At 35.9% G+C, this 20,035-nt stretch overlaps 2 protein-coding genes across 2 annotated transcripts; both read right to left on the bottom strand.

Annotated features, from left to right (window-relative positions):
* Positions 1-13,247: 13,247 nt before the first annotated feature.
* LOC125862177 (uncharacterized protein C6G9.01c) lies at positions 13,248-13,935 on the bottom strand. Its single transcript, XM_049542188.1, has one exon. The coding sequence runs from the start codon at positions 13,791-13,793 to the stop codon at positions 13,407-13,409; it is 387 nt and encodes a 128-aa protein (XP_049398145.1). The 5' UTR covers positions 13,794-13,935; the 3' UTR covers positions 13,248-13,406.
* Positions 13,936-15,151: 1,216 nt separating this feature from the next.
* LOC125862396 (serine hydroxymethyltransferase 3, chloroplastic-like) lies at positions 15,152-19,960 on the bottom strand. Its single transcript, XM_049542447.1, has 12 exons — positions 19,860-19,960; positions 18,859-19,112; positions 17,712-17,907; positions 17,335-17,509; positions 17,143-17,260; positions 16,954-17,066; positions 16,733-16,855; positions 16,450-16,554; positions 16,203-16,289; positions 16,025-16,132; positions 15,604-15,676; positions 15,152-15,524 (listed from the first exon to the last, which is right to left on the bottom strand). Exons 2-12 carry the CDS (start codon positions 19,064-19,066, stop codon positions 15,250-15,252), a joined length of 1,581 nt encoding a protein of 526 aa, XP_049398404.1. The 5' UTR covers positions 19,067-19,112; positions 19,860-19,960; the 3' UTR covers positions 15,152-15,249.
* Positions 19,961-20,035: the final 75 nt, after the last annotated feature.

Consider the following 20,035-nt stretch of genomic DNA (forward strand, 5'->3'; position numbering starts at 1 on the left):
CTCAAACAATTTTTTTAACGCCCATTTTCGCATTTACAAACCCATTTTAAAGAAAAAATCATGGATATTTCGTATGTGTTAGACCATGAATTTGGCGTCCTGAGCACCCAAATTTTTTTTTGTCGAAAAACTTTATAGGGACCTCCATAATGAGTTGGGGAATCTTCACGCATACTAAAACCATTTTTTAACGCTCATTTCTGCAATAGCAAGCCCGTTTATTAGAATCGCCCAAATTCACCGATTTTTGTGTGTATTAGCCTATGGATATAGCGGCCGGAGCACCAATTTTTTTTTTTATCAAAACCCTTTATGAGGACCTCCGTAATGAGTCAGGGAACCTTCACGTATACTCACACCATTTTTTAAAATCGATTTACAGGCCTTTTATTTTAAGAATTCCCCATATTCACCGAGTTTTGTGTGTATTAGCCCATTGATTTGGCGCTCAGAGCATCCAATATATTTTTCTCAAAAAATTTGTGAGGACCTTCGTAATGAATTGGGAAACCTTTACATATATTCACACCATTTTTTGAACACCATTTTCGTATTTACAAGCCCGTTTTTAAGAATCACCCAAATTCATTGATTTTTCGTATATTTTAGCCCATGGATATTACGCCGAGAGCAACCAAAATTTTGATTGTCAAAAAACTTTCTGAGAACCTCAGTAATGAGTTAGGAAACCTTCACGTATACCCCAACCATTTTTTAAAGGCCCATTTCCACATTTACAAGTCCTTTTTTTAAGAATCGCCCAAACTCACCAATTTTTCGTGTGCATTATCCTATGGATCTGGCGTCCGGAACACCCAACTTTTATTTCCCAAAAAATATTATAAGGACCTCCGTAATGAGTTGGAGAATTTTCATGTATACTCATACCATTTTTAACCCCCATTTTCATATTTACAAGCCCTCTTTAAGAATCCCCCAAATTTTATGATTTTTCCTGCGTATTAGCCGATGGATATGACGCCCGGAGCACCCAATTTTCTTTCTCAGAAACTTTATGAGGATCTCCGTAATGAGTTGGGGAAATTTCACATATACTCACACCAATTTTAATGTCTATTTCCGCATTTACAAGCCTTTTTTTAAGAATCACCCAAATTCACCATATTTTCGTATGTATTAGCCATGGATATAGCGCCCAGAGCTCCCAACTTTTTTTCTCAAAAAACTCTATGAGGATATCCGTAATGAGTTGGAAACTTTCACGTATATTCACACCATTTTTTAATCCCCATTTTCGAATTTATAAGTCCTTTTTAAAATATCGTCCGAATTCACCGATATTTCGTGTGTATTTACCCATAGATCTGGCATCCGAAGCACCCAAAATGTTTTTCCTAAAAACCTTTATGAGGACTTCCGTAATGAGTTGGAGAACCTACACATATACTTAAACTATTTTTTTAACGCCCATTTCCGCAATTGCAAGCCATTTTTTAAGAATCTCCAAAATTCATCCATTGTTGCGTGTATTAGCCCGTGGATATAGAGCCCAGAGCACTAATTTTTTTGTCAAAAACCTTTATGACGACCACCGTAATGAGTTAGGGAACCTTCACGTATACACACACCATTTTCTTAATGCTATTTCTGCATTTACAAACATTTTTTTAAGAATCACCCAGATTCACTAATTTTTCGTGGGTATTATCCCATCGATCTTGCGCCCGGATCCCCGAAAATTTTGATTCTCAAAATACATTTTGAAGACCTCCGTAATGAGTTGGAAAATCTTCACGTATACTCCAACCATTTTTAAATGTCCATTTCCACATTTACAAGCCCTTTTTAAAGAATTGCCTAAATTCACCAATTTTTTGCGTGTATTAGCCTATAGAACAGGCGCCCGGAGCACCCAATTTTTTTTCTCAAAAAATATTATGAGGACCTCCGTAATGAGTTGACGAATTTTCATGTATACGTACACGATTATTTAACCCCCATTTTTGCATTTACAAGCCCTCTTTTAAGAATCGCTCAAATTTCTCAATTTTTCGTGTGTATTAATTAGCCCATGGATCTGGCTCCTGGAGCATCCAAAATTTTTTTCTCAAAAAACTTTATGGGGACCTTCGTAATGTGTTGAGGAAACTTCATGTATGCTCACATCATTTTTACTGTCATTATCAAATTTACAAGCCATTTTTAAAAATTGCCCAAATTTCTCAATTTCGTGTGTTGGAGAACATTCACGTATTTTCACACCATTTTGTTAATGCCCATTTCCGCATTTACAATCACTTTTAAAAGAATCGCTCAAGTTCACCGATTTTTCGTGTGTATTAGCCTATTAATCTGGTGCTGGAGCACCCAAAGTGTTTTTCTCAAAAATCTTTATGAGAACCTCATTAATGAGTAATGTAACCTTCACGTATACTCACACCATTTTTAGCACTCATTTTCGCATTTACAAGTCCCTTTTGGTTAATCTCCCAAAATATCCGATTTTTCGTGTGTATTAGCCCATGGATCTAGCGCACGAAGCACCCATTTTTTTTTCTCAAAAAATTTTATGAGGACCACCGTAATGAGTTGGTGAATCTTCACGTATACTCACTCCATTTTTTAACGCCCATTTTCGCATTAACAAGCCATTTTTTAAGAATTGCCAAAATTCATCAATTTTTCGTGTGTAATAGCCCATGGATAGGGTGCTGCAACACTCACTCTTTTTTTCTCAAAAAACTTTATGAGGTCCTCCGTAATGAGTTGGGAAACCTTCACGTATACTCACACCATTTTTTAACGTGTATTTCCGCATTGACAACCCATTTTCTAAAAATCACCCAGATTTCCCAATTTTTCATGTGTATTAGCCCATAGATCGGCGTCCGGAGCACCTAATTTTTTTTTCTCAAAAAACTTTTTGAGGACCTCTGTAATGAATTGGGAACATTCACGTATACTAACACCATTTTTTTAATGCTCATTTCTACATTTACTAGTTCTTTATTAAGAATCGCCCGAATTCCCCTATTTTTATCCCATGGATATGACTTCCGGAAAACCATAATTTTTTTTTCTCAAAACACTTTATGAGTACTTCCGTAATGAGTAGGGGAACCTTCACGTATACTCATACTATTTTTTTAATAGACAAGCATTTTTTAAGAATCGTCATAATTTCTCAATTTTTTGTGTGTTAGCTCATTGATATGGCGTCCAGAGCACCCAAAATTTGTCTAAAAAAACTTTATGAGGACCTCGTAATAAGTTGGGGAAACTTCACGAATTCTCACACCATTTTTCAAAGTGCATTTTCACATTTACAAGCCTTTTTATATAAGAATCATCCAAATTCACCAATTTTTCGTGTATATTAACCCATGGATCTGGCGCCCAGAGCACCTAATTTTTTTTTCTCAAAAACATTTATGAGGACCTTCGTAATGAGTTGGAGAACTTTCACGTATATTTACACCTAATTTTTAATGTCCATTTCAGCATTTACAAGCCTTTTTCAAAAATCGCCCAAATTCTCTGATTTTTTGTGTGTATAAGCCCATGGATTTGGCGCCTGGAGCACCCAATTTTTTTTTTCTAAAAATCTTTATGAGTACCTCTGTAATGAGTTGGGGAACCTTCACGTACACTCACACCATTTCTTTAACTCTCATTTCCGCATTTAATAGCCTTTTATTAAGAATAGCCCAAATTCGTCGATTTTTCGTGTGTATTAGCCCAAGATCCTGGTGTTGGAGCACTCAAATTTTTTTTCTTAAAACACTTTATCAGGACCTCTGTAATGAGTTGGTGAACCTTCACGTATACTCAACCCATTTTTCATTTCTGCATTTAGAAGCCCTTTTATAAGAATCGCCCAAATTTTCTGATTTTTCGTGTGTTATAACCCATGGATCTACCGCTCGAAGCACCCAAAAAAAATTTTCTCAAAAAACTTTATAAAGACCTCTATAATGAGTTGGAGAACCTTACCGTATAGTCCCATCATTTTTTTAATGTCTATTTCCGCATTTACAAGTGTTTATTTAAGTATCGTCTAAATTCTTCTATTTTTCGTGTGTATTAACCCATAGATATGTCGCTCGAAACACCCCAATTTTTTTTTTCAAAAAACTTTATGACGACATCCGTAATGAGTTGGGTAATCTTCACGTATATTCACACCATTTTTACGCCCATTTCCGCATTTAGAAGCCCTTTTTTAAGAATCAACCAAATTCACCGATTTTTCGTGTGTATTAGCCCATGGATCTGGTTCCGAGAGCACCCAATTTTTTTTCTCAAAACACTTTATGAGGACCTCCGAAATGAGTTGAGAAACTTTCACGTATAGTCACACCATTTTTTTTAACGTCCATTTCCGCATTTGCAGATCTTTTTTAAGAATCACTTAAATTTCCAATTTTTTGTATGTATTAGCCCATGGTTCTGGCGCCCGGATCACACAATTTTTTTTCTCTAAAACTTTATGGGGCCTCCGTAATGAGTTGGGACTTTCACGTATACTCAAATAATTTTTTAAACGCTTGTTTACGCATTTTCAAACCTTTTTTCAAGAATCTTCCAAACGAATAGATTTTACGTGTGTATTATACCATGAATTTAGTCCCCGGAGTACCAAATTTTTTTTTCTCAAAAAATTTTATGGGGACCTCCGTAATGAGTTGGGGAACCTTTACGTATACTCAGACCATTTTTTAATGTCCATTTCTGTATTTACAAGCCCAGTTTTAAGAATTGCATAAATTTCCTAATTTTTCGTATGAATTAGCCCATAGATCTGGCGACAGAAACCCCCAATTTGTTTTTTGAAAAAACTTTATGAGGACCTCCGTAATGAGTTGGGGAACCTTCATGTATACTTACGCCATTTTTTTAACTTTCATCTCTGCATTTACAAGCCTTTTTTTAAGAATGACCCAAATTCATCGATTTTTCGTATGTATTAGCTCATGGATCTAGTGCCTGGAGCACCTAAATTTCTTTTTCTCAAAAAAATTATGAGGTCTTCCGTAATGAGTTGGGGAGCCTTCACGTATACTCGCACCATTTTTTAACGCCCATTTCCGCATTTATAAGCCTTTTTTTATAAATCGCTCAAATTCTCTGTTTTTTCCTATGTATTAGCCCATGGATTGGGCGCCCGGAGCATTCAAAGTTTTTTTCTCAAAACTTTATGAAAACCTTCGTATTGAGTTGGAGAATCATCATGTATTCTCAAACCATTTTTTTATCGACCATTTCTGCATTTACATGCCCTTTTAGAGGAATCGCTTAAATTCCTCAACTTTTCGTGTGTTATTGCCCATGGAACTGGCATCTTGGAGCACCTAATTTTTTTTTGAAATAATCTTTATGAGGACCTTTGTAATGAGTTGCGAAACCATCACGTATACTCACACCATTTTTAACGCCCATTTTAGTGTTTTCATGACTCATATTTCCGCATTTACAGGTCTTTTTAAAGAATTACGCAAATTTCTCTATTTTTCGTGTGTATATTAGCCCATTGATCAGGCGCCTCAAAGCATCAAAAAAAATTTCAGAATACAACAATCCTCGTGAAGTTTTTTCAATAAAAAAATTTAGGTGTTGAAAGATGTCTGATGCATGGGCTTATACACATGAAAAGTCGAGTCATTACGAAATTTGGCTACTAAATGCCATAATAGGCCTTAAAATGGTGAAACTATATGTAATACTTTCCCAACTCACTACAAAGGTATTGATAAAGATTTTTCAGAAAATTTGTTTGGGTGCTCCAAGGCGCTAGATCCAAGTGGCAAATACACATGAAAAATCAAGAAAGTCGCGTAATTCCTAAAAGTTGTCTCGTAAATGCAATATTATGACTTAAAAAATGGTGGCACTGTACGTAATGTTTCTCCTACTCATTACGGAGTTCCTCATAAAGTTTTTTTCTTAAAAAAAATTGGTTGTTCCAAGGCGTTTGATCCATGGGTTAATATACATGAAAAATTGGGAAAGTCACACAATTTCCAAAAGTTGGCTGTAAAATGCAAAAATTGGCCTTAAAAATGGTGAGACTATATGTATTTCTTCCCTAACTCATTGCGGAGGTACTCACAAATATTTTTTAGAAAATAATTTTGAATGCTCTAAGGAGCAGATCCATAGGGTAATATACATACGACACACCAAGAAAGTCGCGTAATTTCTAAAATTTAGAAAGTCACATAATTCCTAAAAGTTGGTTGGTAAATGAGAAAATAAGCATTAGAAAAATGGTGGAACTACACGCAATGCTTCCCAACTTATTACACAGGTACTCATTAAAATTTTCAGAAAATAATTTTGGGCTCCTAGGCGCCAAATCCATGGACTAATATACACACGAAAAACCGACAAAGTCGCATAATTCTTAAAAGTTGGTTGGTAAATGTGAAAATAGGCCTTGAAAAATAGTCGGACTATACATAATGTTTCTCCAACTTATTACGGAGGCCCTCATAAAGTTTTTTCTGAAAAAAAAAATTGAATGCTCGAAGGCGCCAGATATGTGATCTAATACAAATGAAAAACTGAGAAAATTACGTAATTCCTAAAATTCAGCTGGTAAATGTGAAAATATGCCTTAAAATGGTGGGACTATTCTTATTTCTTTCCCAACTCGTTACGAAGGTCCTCATACAAGTTTTTCATAAAAAAATTGATCCTCCAAGGTGCCAGATACATGAGCTAATTCACATGAAATTAGGAAAGTCGCATAATTCCTAAGGCTGGCTCGTAAATGCGAAAATGTGACTTAAAAAATGGTAGGGCTATAGATAATGTTTTCCCAACTCATTACAGAGGTCCTCATAAAGTTTTTTTCTAGAAAATTTTTTTGGGTGCTCCAAGGCGCTAGATCAATGGGCTAATACACACGAATAAGAAAGTTGCTTCCTAAAAGTTGGCTTGTAAATGTGAAACTATGCGTTAAAAATGTGGAATTGTACCTAATAATTCCCCAACTCATTACGGAGGTCCTCATAAAGGTTTTTTAGAAAAACAATTTGGTTGCTCCAGGGCGCCTGATCCATGGGCTATTACACACAAAAATCGAAAAAGTTGCGTAATTTCTAAAATTTGGCTGGTAAATGCGAAAATAGGCCTTAAAATAGGGGGACTATAAGTAATGTTTCCCCAACACATTACGAAAGTATTCATAAAGTTTTTTCAGAAATAATTTAAGGTGCTCCAAGGCGCCAGATCCATGGCTAACACACACGAAAATCGAAAAAATTGCGTAATTCTTAAAAGTTAGCTTGTAAATGCGAGAAATATGCCTTAAAATGGAAGGACTATACTTAATGTTTTCCCAACTCATTACGGAGATCCTCAGAAAGTTGTTTTAAAAAAAACTTTTTGGGTGTTCCAAGGCGCAAGAATCATGGGCTAATACACACGAAACAGCATGAAAGTTGCATTATTCATAAAACTTAGCTCGTAAATGCAAAAATAGACCTTAAAATGGTGAACTATAGGTAATGTTTCCCAACTCATTATAGAGGACCTCATAAAATTATTTGTTTTAAAAAATTGGGTGTTCCAAGGAACTAGATCTATGAGGTAATATACACGAAAAACTAAAAAATCGCATAATTCTTAAATGTTGGCTCGTAAATGCCAAAATAGGCCTTAAAATTGGTGGGACTATACATATTGTTTCTCCAACTCATTGTGAAGGTCCTCATAAAAGTTTTCTCAAGAAAAAAAATTAGTTGCTCCAAGGCACTAGATCTATCGGTTAATACACACGAAAATTCGAGAAAGTCGCTTAATTCTTAAAAGTTGGCTTTAAAATGAGAAAATAGGCCTTAAAAAATAGTGGGACTATACATAATTCTTCCCCAACTTATTGCGGAGGAACTCATAATGTTTGTTTAGAAAATAATTTTGGATGCTCTAAGGCGCAAGATCTATGGGGTAATACATACGAAACACTAGGAAAGTCGCATAGTTCCTAAAATTTGGTTTGTAAATGCGAAACTATGCCTTAAAAAATTGTAGAATTGTACGTAATGCTTCCCAAACTCATTACGGAGGTCCTAATAAAAAATTTTCACAAAAAAATTGGTTGCTCCAAGGCACCTGATGGCTAATACACACGAAAAATTGAGAAAGTCGCGTAATTCCTGAAAGTTAGTTGGTAAATACGAAAATAAGCGTTAGAAAAATTGTTGGACTATACGTAATGTTTCATCAACTTATTACGAAGGTCCTCGTAAAGTTTTTCAGAAATAAGTTTGGATGCTCCAAGGCACCAGATTCATGGGATAATACACACGAAAAAACGTGAAAGTTACGTTATTCCTAAAAGTTGATTGGTAAATGTGAAAATAAGCCTTAAAATTGTGGGACTTTATGTAATACTTTCCTAACTCATTATGGAAGTCATCATAAAGTTTTTTCAGAAAAAAAATTTGGGTGTTCCAAGACATCAAATTCATGAGCTAATACACACCAAAAAATGGAAAAGTCGCGTTATTCCTAAAAATTGACTGGTAAATTCAAAAATAGACCCTATATTGGTGGGACTATACGCAATGCTTCCCCAACTCATTATAAAGGTCCTCATAGTCTTTTTCAGACAAAAAAAATTAGGTGCTTTAAGGTGTCAAATCCATGATCTAATACACACAAAAAACCAAGAAAGTCGCGTAATTCCTAAAAAGTTGGCTAATAAACGCAAAAATAGGCCTTAAAATGGTTGGACCATATGTAATGCTTCCCCAACTCATTACGGAGGTCCTCTTAAAGTTTTTTTCAGAATTTTTTTTTAGGTGTTCCTAGGCGCCAAATCCATGGGCTAATACACACGAAAACTAGGAAAGTCGTGTAATTTCCAAAAGTTGGCTTGTAATGCAATAATAGGCTTTAAAATGGTGGGACTGTAATGCTTCCCCAACTCGTTACAGAGGTCCTCATAAAGTTTTTTCAGGAAAAAAAATTGGGAGCTCCAAGGCCACGATCCATGGGCTAATACACACCAAAAATCGAGAAAGTCGCGTAATTCCTAAATAAGTGATTTTCTTAGTTTTTCGTGTATTTTAGCACATAAATTTCTTGGTAATATGGCTTTCAGACACTTTGTCGAACCATCTGAATTAGGATATTTTCTTAATCCCACCATGATCCCCCGCCATTTTTTTTATTTAGGGGTCATTCAATACGAATTAGGATATTTCTCAGTTCGTCATGTGTGTTAGCCTATGAATTTTTTGGTGATATAGCTTCCGGACACTTTTTTTTCTCAGCTTTTACAGAATTATCCATAAGGACCTGGGGAATAATTCCTATAGTCTCACCATAACTCTTGCCATTTTTTTGAACATTTAGGGGTCACTCAATAGGAATTAGACGATTATCAATTTTTCATGAGTGTTAGTTAATGAATTTTCCGGTGATATGATTTCTAGACACTTTTTTCGCAAAACTTTTACAAGACCCTTTGTCACCTGGGGGAGTGGTACATACAACCTCACCTTCCAAGTGCACCTTATATAAGGTTTTATCTTCCAAGTTCTCTGTCTAAGTTTTTCTTTAATGACCATGGTGTCTGAATCAACTTTCGTACATTTCAACTAATTCCATAAAATTCATGTCACTTTCCATTAGTAACAGGTATCAAGGTGCCCCTCATATAAGATTTTATCTTCCAAGTTTGTTGTCAAGTTCTTTTTTTTAATGACCGTGGTGTCCAAACCAACTTTCGTGTATCTCAACTAATTTCATGGAATAACTGTCACATCCCATCATCAACAGGTACCAGGTCACTCTGTTCACCAAGACTAGAACAGATGAAAAAAGAATCTTGATATTTTTTATCTTCACTAAGTTTTAAACTTGAAATATCAGAATTTTCAATCAATTCAGGCCATCTTGGTTGCTTTGTATCTCAAGTTGGAGAGGAAACAATGAACAAAATCAATAACAGTGAAATGTAAACAATGTTTTTCATGATTGGCTAATCCAGACATCTACCAGAAGAGTTTTAAGGTGTTGGACAATAAATTTGAAAAGAAAAACTTCTTTTTTTTTGTTTTTCACCCGGTGTTCGAAGCCCACATTGGAACTCCAACTAAATTTGGATCGCACACTGCAGGGCCCATTCGGGGTGGCGCTCCCAACAAGATTTTCTCTATTCCTAGGCCCATTTGGGGTGGCGCTCCCAACAGGATTTTCTCCATACCTAGGGCTCGAACCCGAGACCTCTGGTTAAGGGTGAAACACTCCCACCAGTGCACCACAACTCATGTTAGTAAAAGAAAAACTTCTTTGCATAGTAGTATCTATTTTGTGTGAAAAAAGAAAATGGAAATATCTATTGTGTGAAAAAAAGAAGTTGGAAAAATCAAGTAGAAGCAAAAGATGTCTGTATTTTTTTTTCGTTCAAATATACAATCACCCAAAAATTATATTTTATCAAACTATCTCAATCTCTTTAATAAAAAAAAAAACTAATCATGTATTATCGCCAACGGCATATGATAAAAGTCTCATTAACATACTTCTCTATTTTTGATTCCATCTCTTTTAGACTTCATTAAATTTAACTATTCATAAATAGTATTCCCTTTGTTTTAATTTACATGGCACAACTCAAATTTCAAGAGTCAAACAATTAAATTTTAACCATGAATTCAGGCGTGAAATATTTAATACTCGTTTGAATCTTGAAATACTAAAGGTGCCACATAATGGATGGAGTATCAAATATTACCCATAATTGAAGAGGGAAGAAAAGGCCTTTAGGAAAACCGGCCCTAAAACTTTGGTCAATGGTTTAGTTGGTACATAAACCACAATGTTAAACGAATTATTAAAAAAAAAATCAAAATAAGAGAGGTAAGCATAATATTGTGAGACAAAGGAGATCAGTATTACGAAGCGAAATCTAGAGTCTCTGAAATTATTCCAAAAATGTTATCACTCTCTTTTAGAATATTCCAAGCAAATGAAAATGGTGCATTACACTAAATTGTGCAAGTAATTCTTCACAGTTCAAACAAGTAATAGGCACTTTATGAAGGCCTCCAGGATGAGCTAGCTGGAAAAACAATCGTTTAGTCGACTAGTCAGACGAAAATGTTTCAGCTATATAAAGAACCAAATCAATAAAAACACGTGATGATGCTCGTAATTTAATATCTTTTACGACCTTAGGTTAATTTCTCTCCTCTTTCTAGCTGCACGCTCAGTACCTCTCCTCAGCGCTACTGACTCACGGGTTACTCTGACAAACACCTCAACTTTTCTCCCTCCATGACACTTTCAGGTGCCATTTTGCCAGCCTTCACACAATGCTCTGATTGCCATCAGCATGCTGCCAACACCATTCTCTAGCCTTCGACTTGCTGCTTTTGCTCCTAGCTCATTAATTTTTTTCTTCCCATCATGTTTGGACCCTTTCTTCACATTAAGGACCTTGTTCCAATTTCCAGATATGCTACGTTAAGGAATTACTCGAAGTGGTTTGATCTTTTTCTAACTGGTCCTGGAAATGTTGGGTCAGATCGGTGACTCCAAACTCCCAGATGATGAACCATCTTCATCAGATCACCAAATCTGGAACTAATTAAACAACACAAGCATGCCATTCAGATGGATACATGCAATGATCCATATGGTCTTATCCCCACTTCTTAATAATTACCTGATTGTCGCAATGCTTGGATGATATTGATACCAAATACCACTTCCTACATTTAGTTAGGGACCTAACTACTAATGTGTTTATAGGTAAGCTTCATGAGCTTGTCCATAGACGTGCGTCCTACACCCAGTGTCTACAGTGAACAATTCACTGTACTCATACTATCTCCTCTGATGCCTTAGCTATCATGACATTTCACATGATATCAACTCTAACTTTTGCAAAGTTATGACCAACGGTGATTGTATATGAAGCATGTCTTGATGCAACCGCTTACACCTTCCTGCCTTAACAGTCATTCATGTACACATCTAACAATAAAATAATGCAGAAGGGGGTGAACATGAACATCCTCACTACGACAAATGTCATGACCAACAACCATGATCAAAATTAACAGTTTCAGCATGCTTTCTTCACTGATCAACGCGTCCTTGGGCCTGTCCAGCAACCAGTTTTGTAGCAAATTCCTTCCCTCATATCGGCACAGCTCCATCGTGTCAAATTTACGATTTGGTTGGTAATTTGGATCTTTTTTCCACCCCAATCATTCAGATGTAGGGATGTCACCTTTATCCTCAGCTTCTGGGTCCATTATTCTCTAGTATAAAAGTGACGACAACTATGTCCTAGCCTATTGCTAGGCAGAGTTACCTAGTACCTATTGCTAGTGGGAGGTGGCAGGTATCCCATGGAATTAGTCGATGTGCACGTCATTGGTGTCCTGTCCTTGACGACAACTCTCTCTCTCTCTCTCACGCTGGTCCATTTGTCAGTTCGACATTAAAGATGCTCTTCTCAAGGGTTAGCTGACAGATTATGTGGAGCAACTGCAAGACCTTGTTGATCCTTACTAGTCTACCTAAGTTTGCAAGCTGCATATTTCACTGCCTTAACCGAACTCTTTAGCCTAGTTACTCTTCTTTGTTCCTTTTTCTACAAGCATGGATTTTTTAGTGGTGGGACAAACAACTCAATGTTTAACTCCCACAATGAGTATAGTTACCTATTTCCTTTAGCATAGATATACTAAAGATATCATCTTTACAGGTTCCAAAAAATATTATTGTTAGATTGGTTTTATGGTCTGTGCTTTAACTTTTCCTTGATGAACTTGGTGATCTGGACTACTTCCTCCGCATGCATGTTTCCGTCACATTGTCTAGCTCCTTTTATCCAAAACCAAGTATGTCAATCAACGACTAGGAGAAACGGGCGAAGATGCCTCATTATATGGTCTATCTACCTATCAGCAATAAGAATATCTAGACAGCATCAGCATCCATTCATAGATCCAGGAGACCATGTTACAGATAACCATCTAGGATTTCACTTGTAAGCTAAATAGCGCAGCCAAGTTTGCTTATGCAGAACTGGAAATCATACGTACATCCTTTCACACTCAAAACTTAACGCAATAACCCCTAATTTAGGTTACATGGACCATTTTACAGACACAATCAGGTGTACTCAGATTTTTCTTCAATCTCTCAAGTGTATTGGGAACAATTCCATGAATACACAAACCCAACTCAAAAGTTTATACTTTTCAGCTTCAAAAATCCAGGCAATTGAATATGCATCACCAAAACGAACACTTTACATATATAAACAAAATTCCTCATGCATTCAAATAAAACTGTTACAACTTACACCAGTCAGTTAAAAGAACAAAACTTCATCCTCAAAACAGACATATACTACTACAAATTCACTACAAAACTGATACAATTCCTTCAATATCAAACAATCCTTTCAAAATTCACTAAAAACAACAGTCACAATCAAAAGGGCAAAGTGAAGTACCTCCAGCATTAGACCTCCCAAAACCCAACTCCTCTTCTGTGTATAAAGTAAACCCATCTGCCGTTTTCTTCCTCGACCGACTTCGTGGCTCAGATAACACATTATCTTTCGGAATCCTACTACTTGTTTCCTTGCTTTTCTTCACCTTTTTCGGCTCTGTAACAGCAACTCCAGTTGATTTTTCTTGTAATTCCGGTTTCTTCCTCTTTTTTCCGGCAAATATATCGTCGATTTCACTGCCTGGCTTTTTGGGTTTGGATGAAGAAATTGGTTTCTCCTTTTCTACAACAGCAGCTGCTGCTACTTCCACTGGTTTAGGCTTCTTCAAATTACTCTTTTTTGGCATTGTTGGAAGTGAAAACTATGGAATTATACCTAAATTCAGCAAAATGGTGAAGAAAAAATTGAAGATTGAAGAGTAATTTGATGAAGTGAAAGAAGAGAAAGTCCAGGGATTTGGGGTGATTTTGTCTTAAACCCTAGGTAGGGTTAATTAAAGGGAAAAGGGTTAAAAAATATAACCCCTCAAATATTGAAAATTGAAAATAGAATAAAAATGTTCTCCGATTGGTTTTGCGGTTTAAAAATATCCTTGAACTATTAGAATTGAGATAAAAGTCCTCTTGCTCGTACGAAATACGTGTATTCCATTTTACGACTCCTTCCGTATAATAATAGTTGTCCACTATACTATTTTGGAATGCCCAACAATACTTGTCCACTTTATGAAATCGATAGATAATTCTACACTTAGTTCCTAATTCACCCTTATCATTAGTTATAGTTATTTTTCTATTACATTTTTCATAGCATTGTATTTATTATATTTAAATGGTGATATAGTAAAATTACTCTTTTATTTATAGTTTCTTAAGGAGTGTGCAAAGTCAATAGTGGAAAAGTATTGTTGGACGGAGGAAGTAATATACAGTATGGGGGATATACTTGTTTTATTGATAAAAAATTGTTCAAGCGGTAATAATAATATTTGTACGTTAAACAATGACTCACTAATTAAATATGGGAAAAAGGATTAAAATGTGTCTAAAAGACTCTACTGAAACAAAAATGAACTTTCAAGAATGTAGAGCATGTATAATGGTTGTCTATCTAGTATGGATCATACATGTATGGTAGCTGAAATGGACGACGATTTCTATTGCTATCGAGGAATGCATCATAATATGGTGAATATCACGACTTGAGTCAATATGGATAGAAGAAAGAATTCAATCTCCTATCGAGGAATGCATCATAATATGGTGAATGTCACGACTTGAGTCAATATGGATAGAAGAAAGAATTCAATCTCCTTCGTGATCTTATTGACCTTACAACAAACTTAAGAGCAAGAAAGTCTCAACTCCCTAATTTAGAGAAAGAAAGATTTTCTTTTACTATTTCTTAATTGCGATGACTTCTACCTTAGAAACAAAAAACTACCACACTTGTTTCTTGTACATTGTGTTTGCTCCTTCCATGTAAAAAAAGCTTATTTTTTGTTCTTTCATAAAAAGCTTGAACATGTACGTCTAATTGTAACTTCTAAATTCTAATAAAGATGAATAAAAATTCATAGAAAAAACATTTACCAAGTATTTCATATATTTCCTCCACATTTTCAAAATTTTGGATCACCTTTTTCCATTTTAAATCATAAAAGGGGGTGGGGGTGGGGGTGGGGGTGGGGGTGGGGAGACAGCATTTCATGCAATCATCCTACATTATCAACTGTCAAGAATCTGCCTGTTATACCATTCATACAACCAGTTTGCTACTGAAAAATCTCCACCAATGTTTCATCACAAGCCGGGCAATGGATATTGGATTGTCAAAGCTTCAACTCTTCTTTGCAGATCTAACACCTTATCGATCAAAGGAAACTCCGGTGAAGTAACAAACTTCATGAAGTCTTGGAGTTTAGAACCAGAGACTAAGCTCTTGGCCTCAAGACTTATCTGCACACCCTCGTTAATGAGATCTGCAACAGTTACAAATTCCTTCTCTGAGAAACCTCGAGTTGTCATTGCAGGTGAGCCTATGCGTATACCACCAGGCACTAGTGCACTTTTATCACCTACAGTTTCATTGACGGTGTAAGGACAAGATAATAGATGTCAATAATAAATCACAATGGTTAAAGCCTCTAAACTTACCGGCTACTGAATTCTTATTGAGCGTGATTGATGCCATGTCAAGTATTTTCTCCACTCTAGCACCATCAGTACCCTAATTGGCATATGTAGTCGGGTTAATCAAAGTTCACAGGACGAGATTGTTTGTATCTTGGTGCTTATAGCTGGTAAAACACAGATACTAACAAGTAAAAGCCAGAAGGATCCTTTAACAGAGTTTGACGACCTGTTTTTAGACTTCCTATATGGATACATTAATCAACCAAATAATATTTGCTATCCAATATTTACCAAATTCATATGCTTGCACTTCAATTCTGCAGTACCCACCAGTGCTTAATAGTTTAGTTGTTCATTAACTACTATTGCGTTACCAGTACATTTGCATGTCCTAGTTGAATTTTTCTTTTCTGGATAAGAAATAGTGTAATGCAGAACTTACCAATGGCCTGAGATCAACTAGGACCAAATGATTGTCAGTTCCTCCAGAGACTAGTTTGTACCCCAACTCCATTAACCGGCTTGCAAGAGCTCTACAGTTAGAGACCACCTGCAAACACAAAAAATATGTTTCCCGCATAAATGGCCACAATCTAGTGAAAAGACAGGAAAATGTTTACCTTGTTCTGATAAGCCTTGAAATCAGGTGATTTGGCATGCTTCAAGCAAACAGCTAGTCCTCCAATTGTGTGATTATGTGGACCACCCTGTGAAAAAAAAACCATGCTATTGCTCGTCAAACTCACCACATTATACAACATATAGCTAAAGTGCCAATAGTCCAGGCATTGATAGGTTTTAACATTCCGGGATGCAAAAGAAAAAAATGTAGAGTAACAATTAGTGTTGAGAGAAAATGGAACTGACCTGCAAGCCAGGAAAAACAGCATTATTGATGGCAGATTCCAAATCAACGCCTAGGACAGGATCTTTCTTGAAGAAGATCATTCCTCCTCTAGGACCTCTTAGAGACTGAACAAAAGCATTGCCATTAAACTTAATCAGGCCAATGGAAATAAAATCATCAAAAATATTTTTGCATTTCATTCTCCATTTGTCTTTTCTGTGATTTTCTTTTTAACTTTATTTTTCGCTGGGTAGAAGGAGCTGGAATGGCTATGCACAATATTTCAAGAATTTTAAATCATACCTTGTGAGTTGTTGTGGTAACAATGTCACAGTATTCAAATGGATTAGCAACTACAGAGGCGGCAACAAGCCCACTGATGTGAGCCATATCCATCATGAGAAAGGCTCCAACAGCATCTGCTATCTTCCAGACGTATAGCAAAAGAAATAATTAGATGCAGAAAATAAGATATCAACAAGGTGGATTATCAGTATGAAACAGCAACTCCAAATATTTTGTACCTTTCTCATACGAGGATAATCAAAATCTCGTGGATATGCACTAGCACCAGCAATAATAAGTTTTGGCCGAAAAAGGGTTGCAGTTTTCTCAAGCATGTCATAATCAACAAGGCCTGTTAAGTCGAAACAAAAATCAGATTACAATTATAGTTAAAGCTTAATGCATCTACAAAGATAGGCATGCGGTACCTGAAGATTCATCAAGGCGGTAAGGCATGGACTCAAAGTAAATAGATGTGCCTGAAACTCGTCTTTTAGGAGTCATAAATCCATGGGACAAATGACCCCCATGAGGCAAGTCCAATCCCTGAGTGATAAATATTAAAGATAAATATTAATCCATGTAATCTAGAAGACCAGGAGAGACTGCTTACAACTAACCATAATTCGGTCATGTGGATTGAGAACTGCTGTGTAGACTTCAAAATTTGCTGGAGAACCAGATAGGGGTTGAACATTGACACCCCACTGTTTTCCATCTAAGTTAAAGGCTGCCAAAGCCCTCTCTTGACAGAGTATTTCTAACTCATCAATGTACTCGTTTCCACCATAATATCTGATATAGTGAATTCATTTACAAGAACAAAGGAAGAACGTTGTTAAATAAGCTACACAAAAGGAAAAAAAGAACAAGTTTTTACCACGAAGAGATTCATATTTCATATCAAACAAAGTAATCACAAAGATCAATTATAAAGAAAAATTAATGTGAAAATGCTCATTTTTCTTCTTTTTTTTCTCATAGGGATAAAATTTACCTTTTGCCTGGTAGTCCTTCGGAGTATTTATTTGTAAGGCAAGAACCCACTGCCTCCATCACTGCTCGAGATGTGAAATTCTCAGAGGCAATAAGCTCTAAACTCCGAAATTGACGTTCCTTCTCTTTGTCAATTATACCACGAACTTCAGGATCAGCTTCACCCAATCCATAATCTGCAAAGTTGTTCCCAGCACCTAGAAAGTGCAACAGACAGCTTTAAGTAACAGAGTAACAGAATAAGCTAGCAAGCATAATTCAAATTCATCAACTTGAACTATCACATACCACTAGAATGCGGAAATGAAAAGTGCCAAGAAGTGGCTTGACTACCACAACCCTTACATAGGAAAGAAAAGGAAGAGAAATACTATTCAAGTACGAGAACCATGGAACGTTTTCAAGATAAAAAAAAAATGCATTCGTTTTCATCAACAAAGACAAGTGACATACAATAAAATGTTTCAGAACTTCTGAGTTCTAACAATAATGTCAGTGCCCTGGTTGATTTCAAGAAGATTATAAGATCACAAGCTGATGGCTTTGCATGTACCAATAGTAGATATGAATAAAAGTCATTCACAGACCATGCAGTAAATTGGCAGGCTACCAAGGACTTAATGCAAAACCCCAAATCTGGGAATGTCAATGTGTTCCACATTTCTTGAGTTACGTGATTTAAAAAGTCACACCAGAGGGCTGTAGGTGCACTAAGTTGGATCATAATTGTCAAGACTCTACAATGAGCAAAGAATTAAAAATGGTCAAACCCTACAACGAGAAGGTAACACATGAAGTAAGAGTGAAACCCCCAAATCCCAATCGACTACACATTAGTCAAAATGATTCAAGAGCTTTTAGCATATATAGCAGTTAGCCAATTATATTATATAATCTTCTAACATGTGCATTAACTAATATGGTTTATGAAATAACTTTAAAATGTAGACAGAATAACTCCAGAAAACGATTTCACACCCCACAGAATACAAAAGAACAAACACATCAAAGACTAGTAGTAGAATACAAACTAGAGCACATAGAAAAGCCAAGAAGACACTAAAACGGAAAAGTCTATCACCAAGAATCTGCTGCATAGTTTTTATGTGTATGTACACATGGAATAAAACGTAAGTTTGAAAAATTACCTCCCATTTCTGGAATAGGAACAGAAACTGAAGGAGGCCTTCCTGAAACCAAGCTCCCTTCAAGTTGAGAAGCTTTGCAAGGCTTAACAGACCATAACTTGACCCCATTAAGTTTCACTTCACCCTTTAAAGGAAAAGCTGATCCATTAACCCAAACAGGTTGCTGAAGAGAAGAACCCATCACTGCAGCTCTGCTACAAGCCTCCATATTACCTTATAATACTGTATACAGCCTCTATGTAAACCACCAACTCCTTCACATAGAAAAGAAGAAAACTTTATTATAGACCGTTCAACTTAATTAAGGAAAAATATTTAAGTACTTGAAAAAGATGAATAATAAATCAAAAAACTGCACTTCTGATACAAACATTCTTCGTCTAATTGTATCAAACAGAAAGAAGGAATAATGCATAAGGACACAAAATTTCCTCTTTATTTTAAAACCGTGGTGTCCAATGGCAGAGCAGGCATTTTCACTTTCATTAAGGAGTTTAAAATATGAAAAAGTAAACACACGAAGAAGCAGGATGCTCAACATCTACTGTATATCCATAAAAATAATATTAACCATATACAAACAAAACAATTTTATACTGAAGTAAGTTTGATGAACCCCTCACTCCACCCATTTAGTGTCCGGGGCCAAACTTGTGTTGTGTGCATCACATATCGGACACTTGCTACCTCCCAACAACACAAGTATCGGATAACTCTATCCTCCTGGGTTTGGACATATATGATAAAATCACTTAGTGTTTTGACTATGCTGGGATTTGAACCTGAAAATCCATAATTCTCAACTCACCTCATTGACCAATTCCCTCAATTTGTATAACTAAAATAAACAGAAAAATTCAAACTTGATACAGAATTCACTCTAATTTCTCAATTTAGAATCAAAAATTTCAAATTTCGCAGAATAATAAAAAGGCAGTACAGTACAGAAACACATATAATTCAAACATCAAAAATATTGCTTCACAGATAAGATTTTTTACCTGGTTCTGTTTTGTTGCTCTGTTTTTTCTAGCTTCGTATAAACTATAGAGTGCTTATAATAGAGAAGATGAAGAAGAAAAAAAGGTAAACCCTAGCTAAGGTGCAGCTTATATGGGAAAGCGCGCGCTGAATATTGGATTATGTTAATATAACTCGATTGGTGGTTAGAGTTATG

The sequence above is a fragment of the Solanum stenotomum genome, chromosome 4 (genome assembly GCF_019186545.1).
Source record: "Solanum stenotomum isolate F172 chromosome 4, ASM1918654v1, whole genome shotgun sequence".
Lineage (NCBI taxonomy): Eukaryota > Viridiplantae > Streptophyta > Magnoliopsida > Solanales > Solanaceae > Solanum > Solanum stenotomum.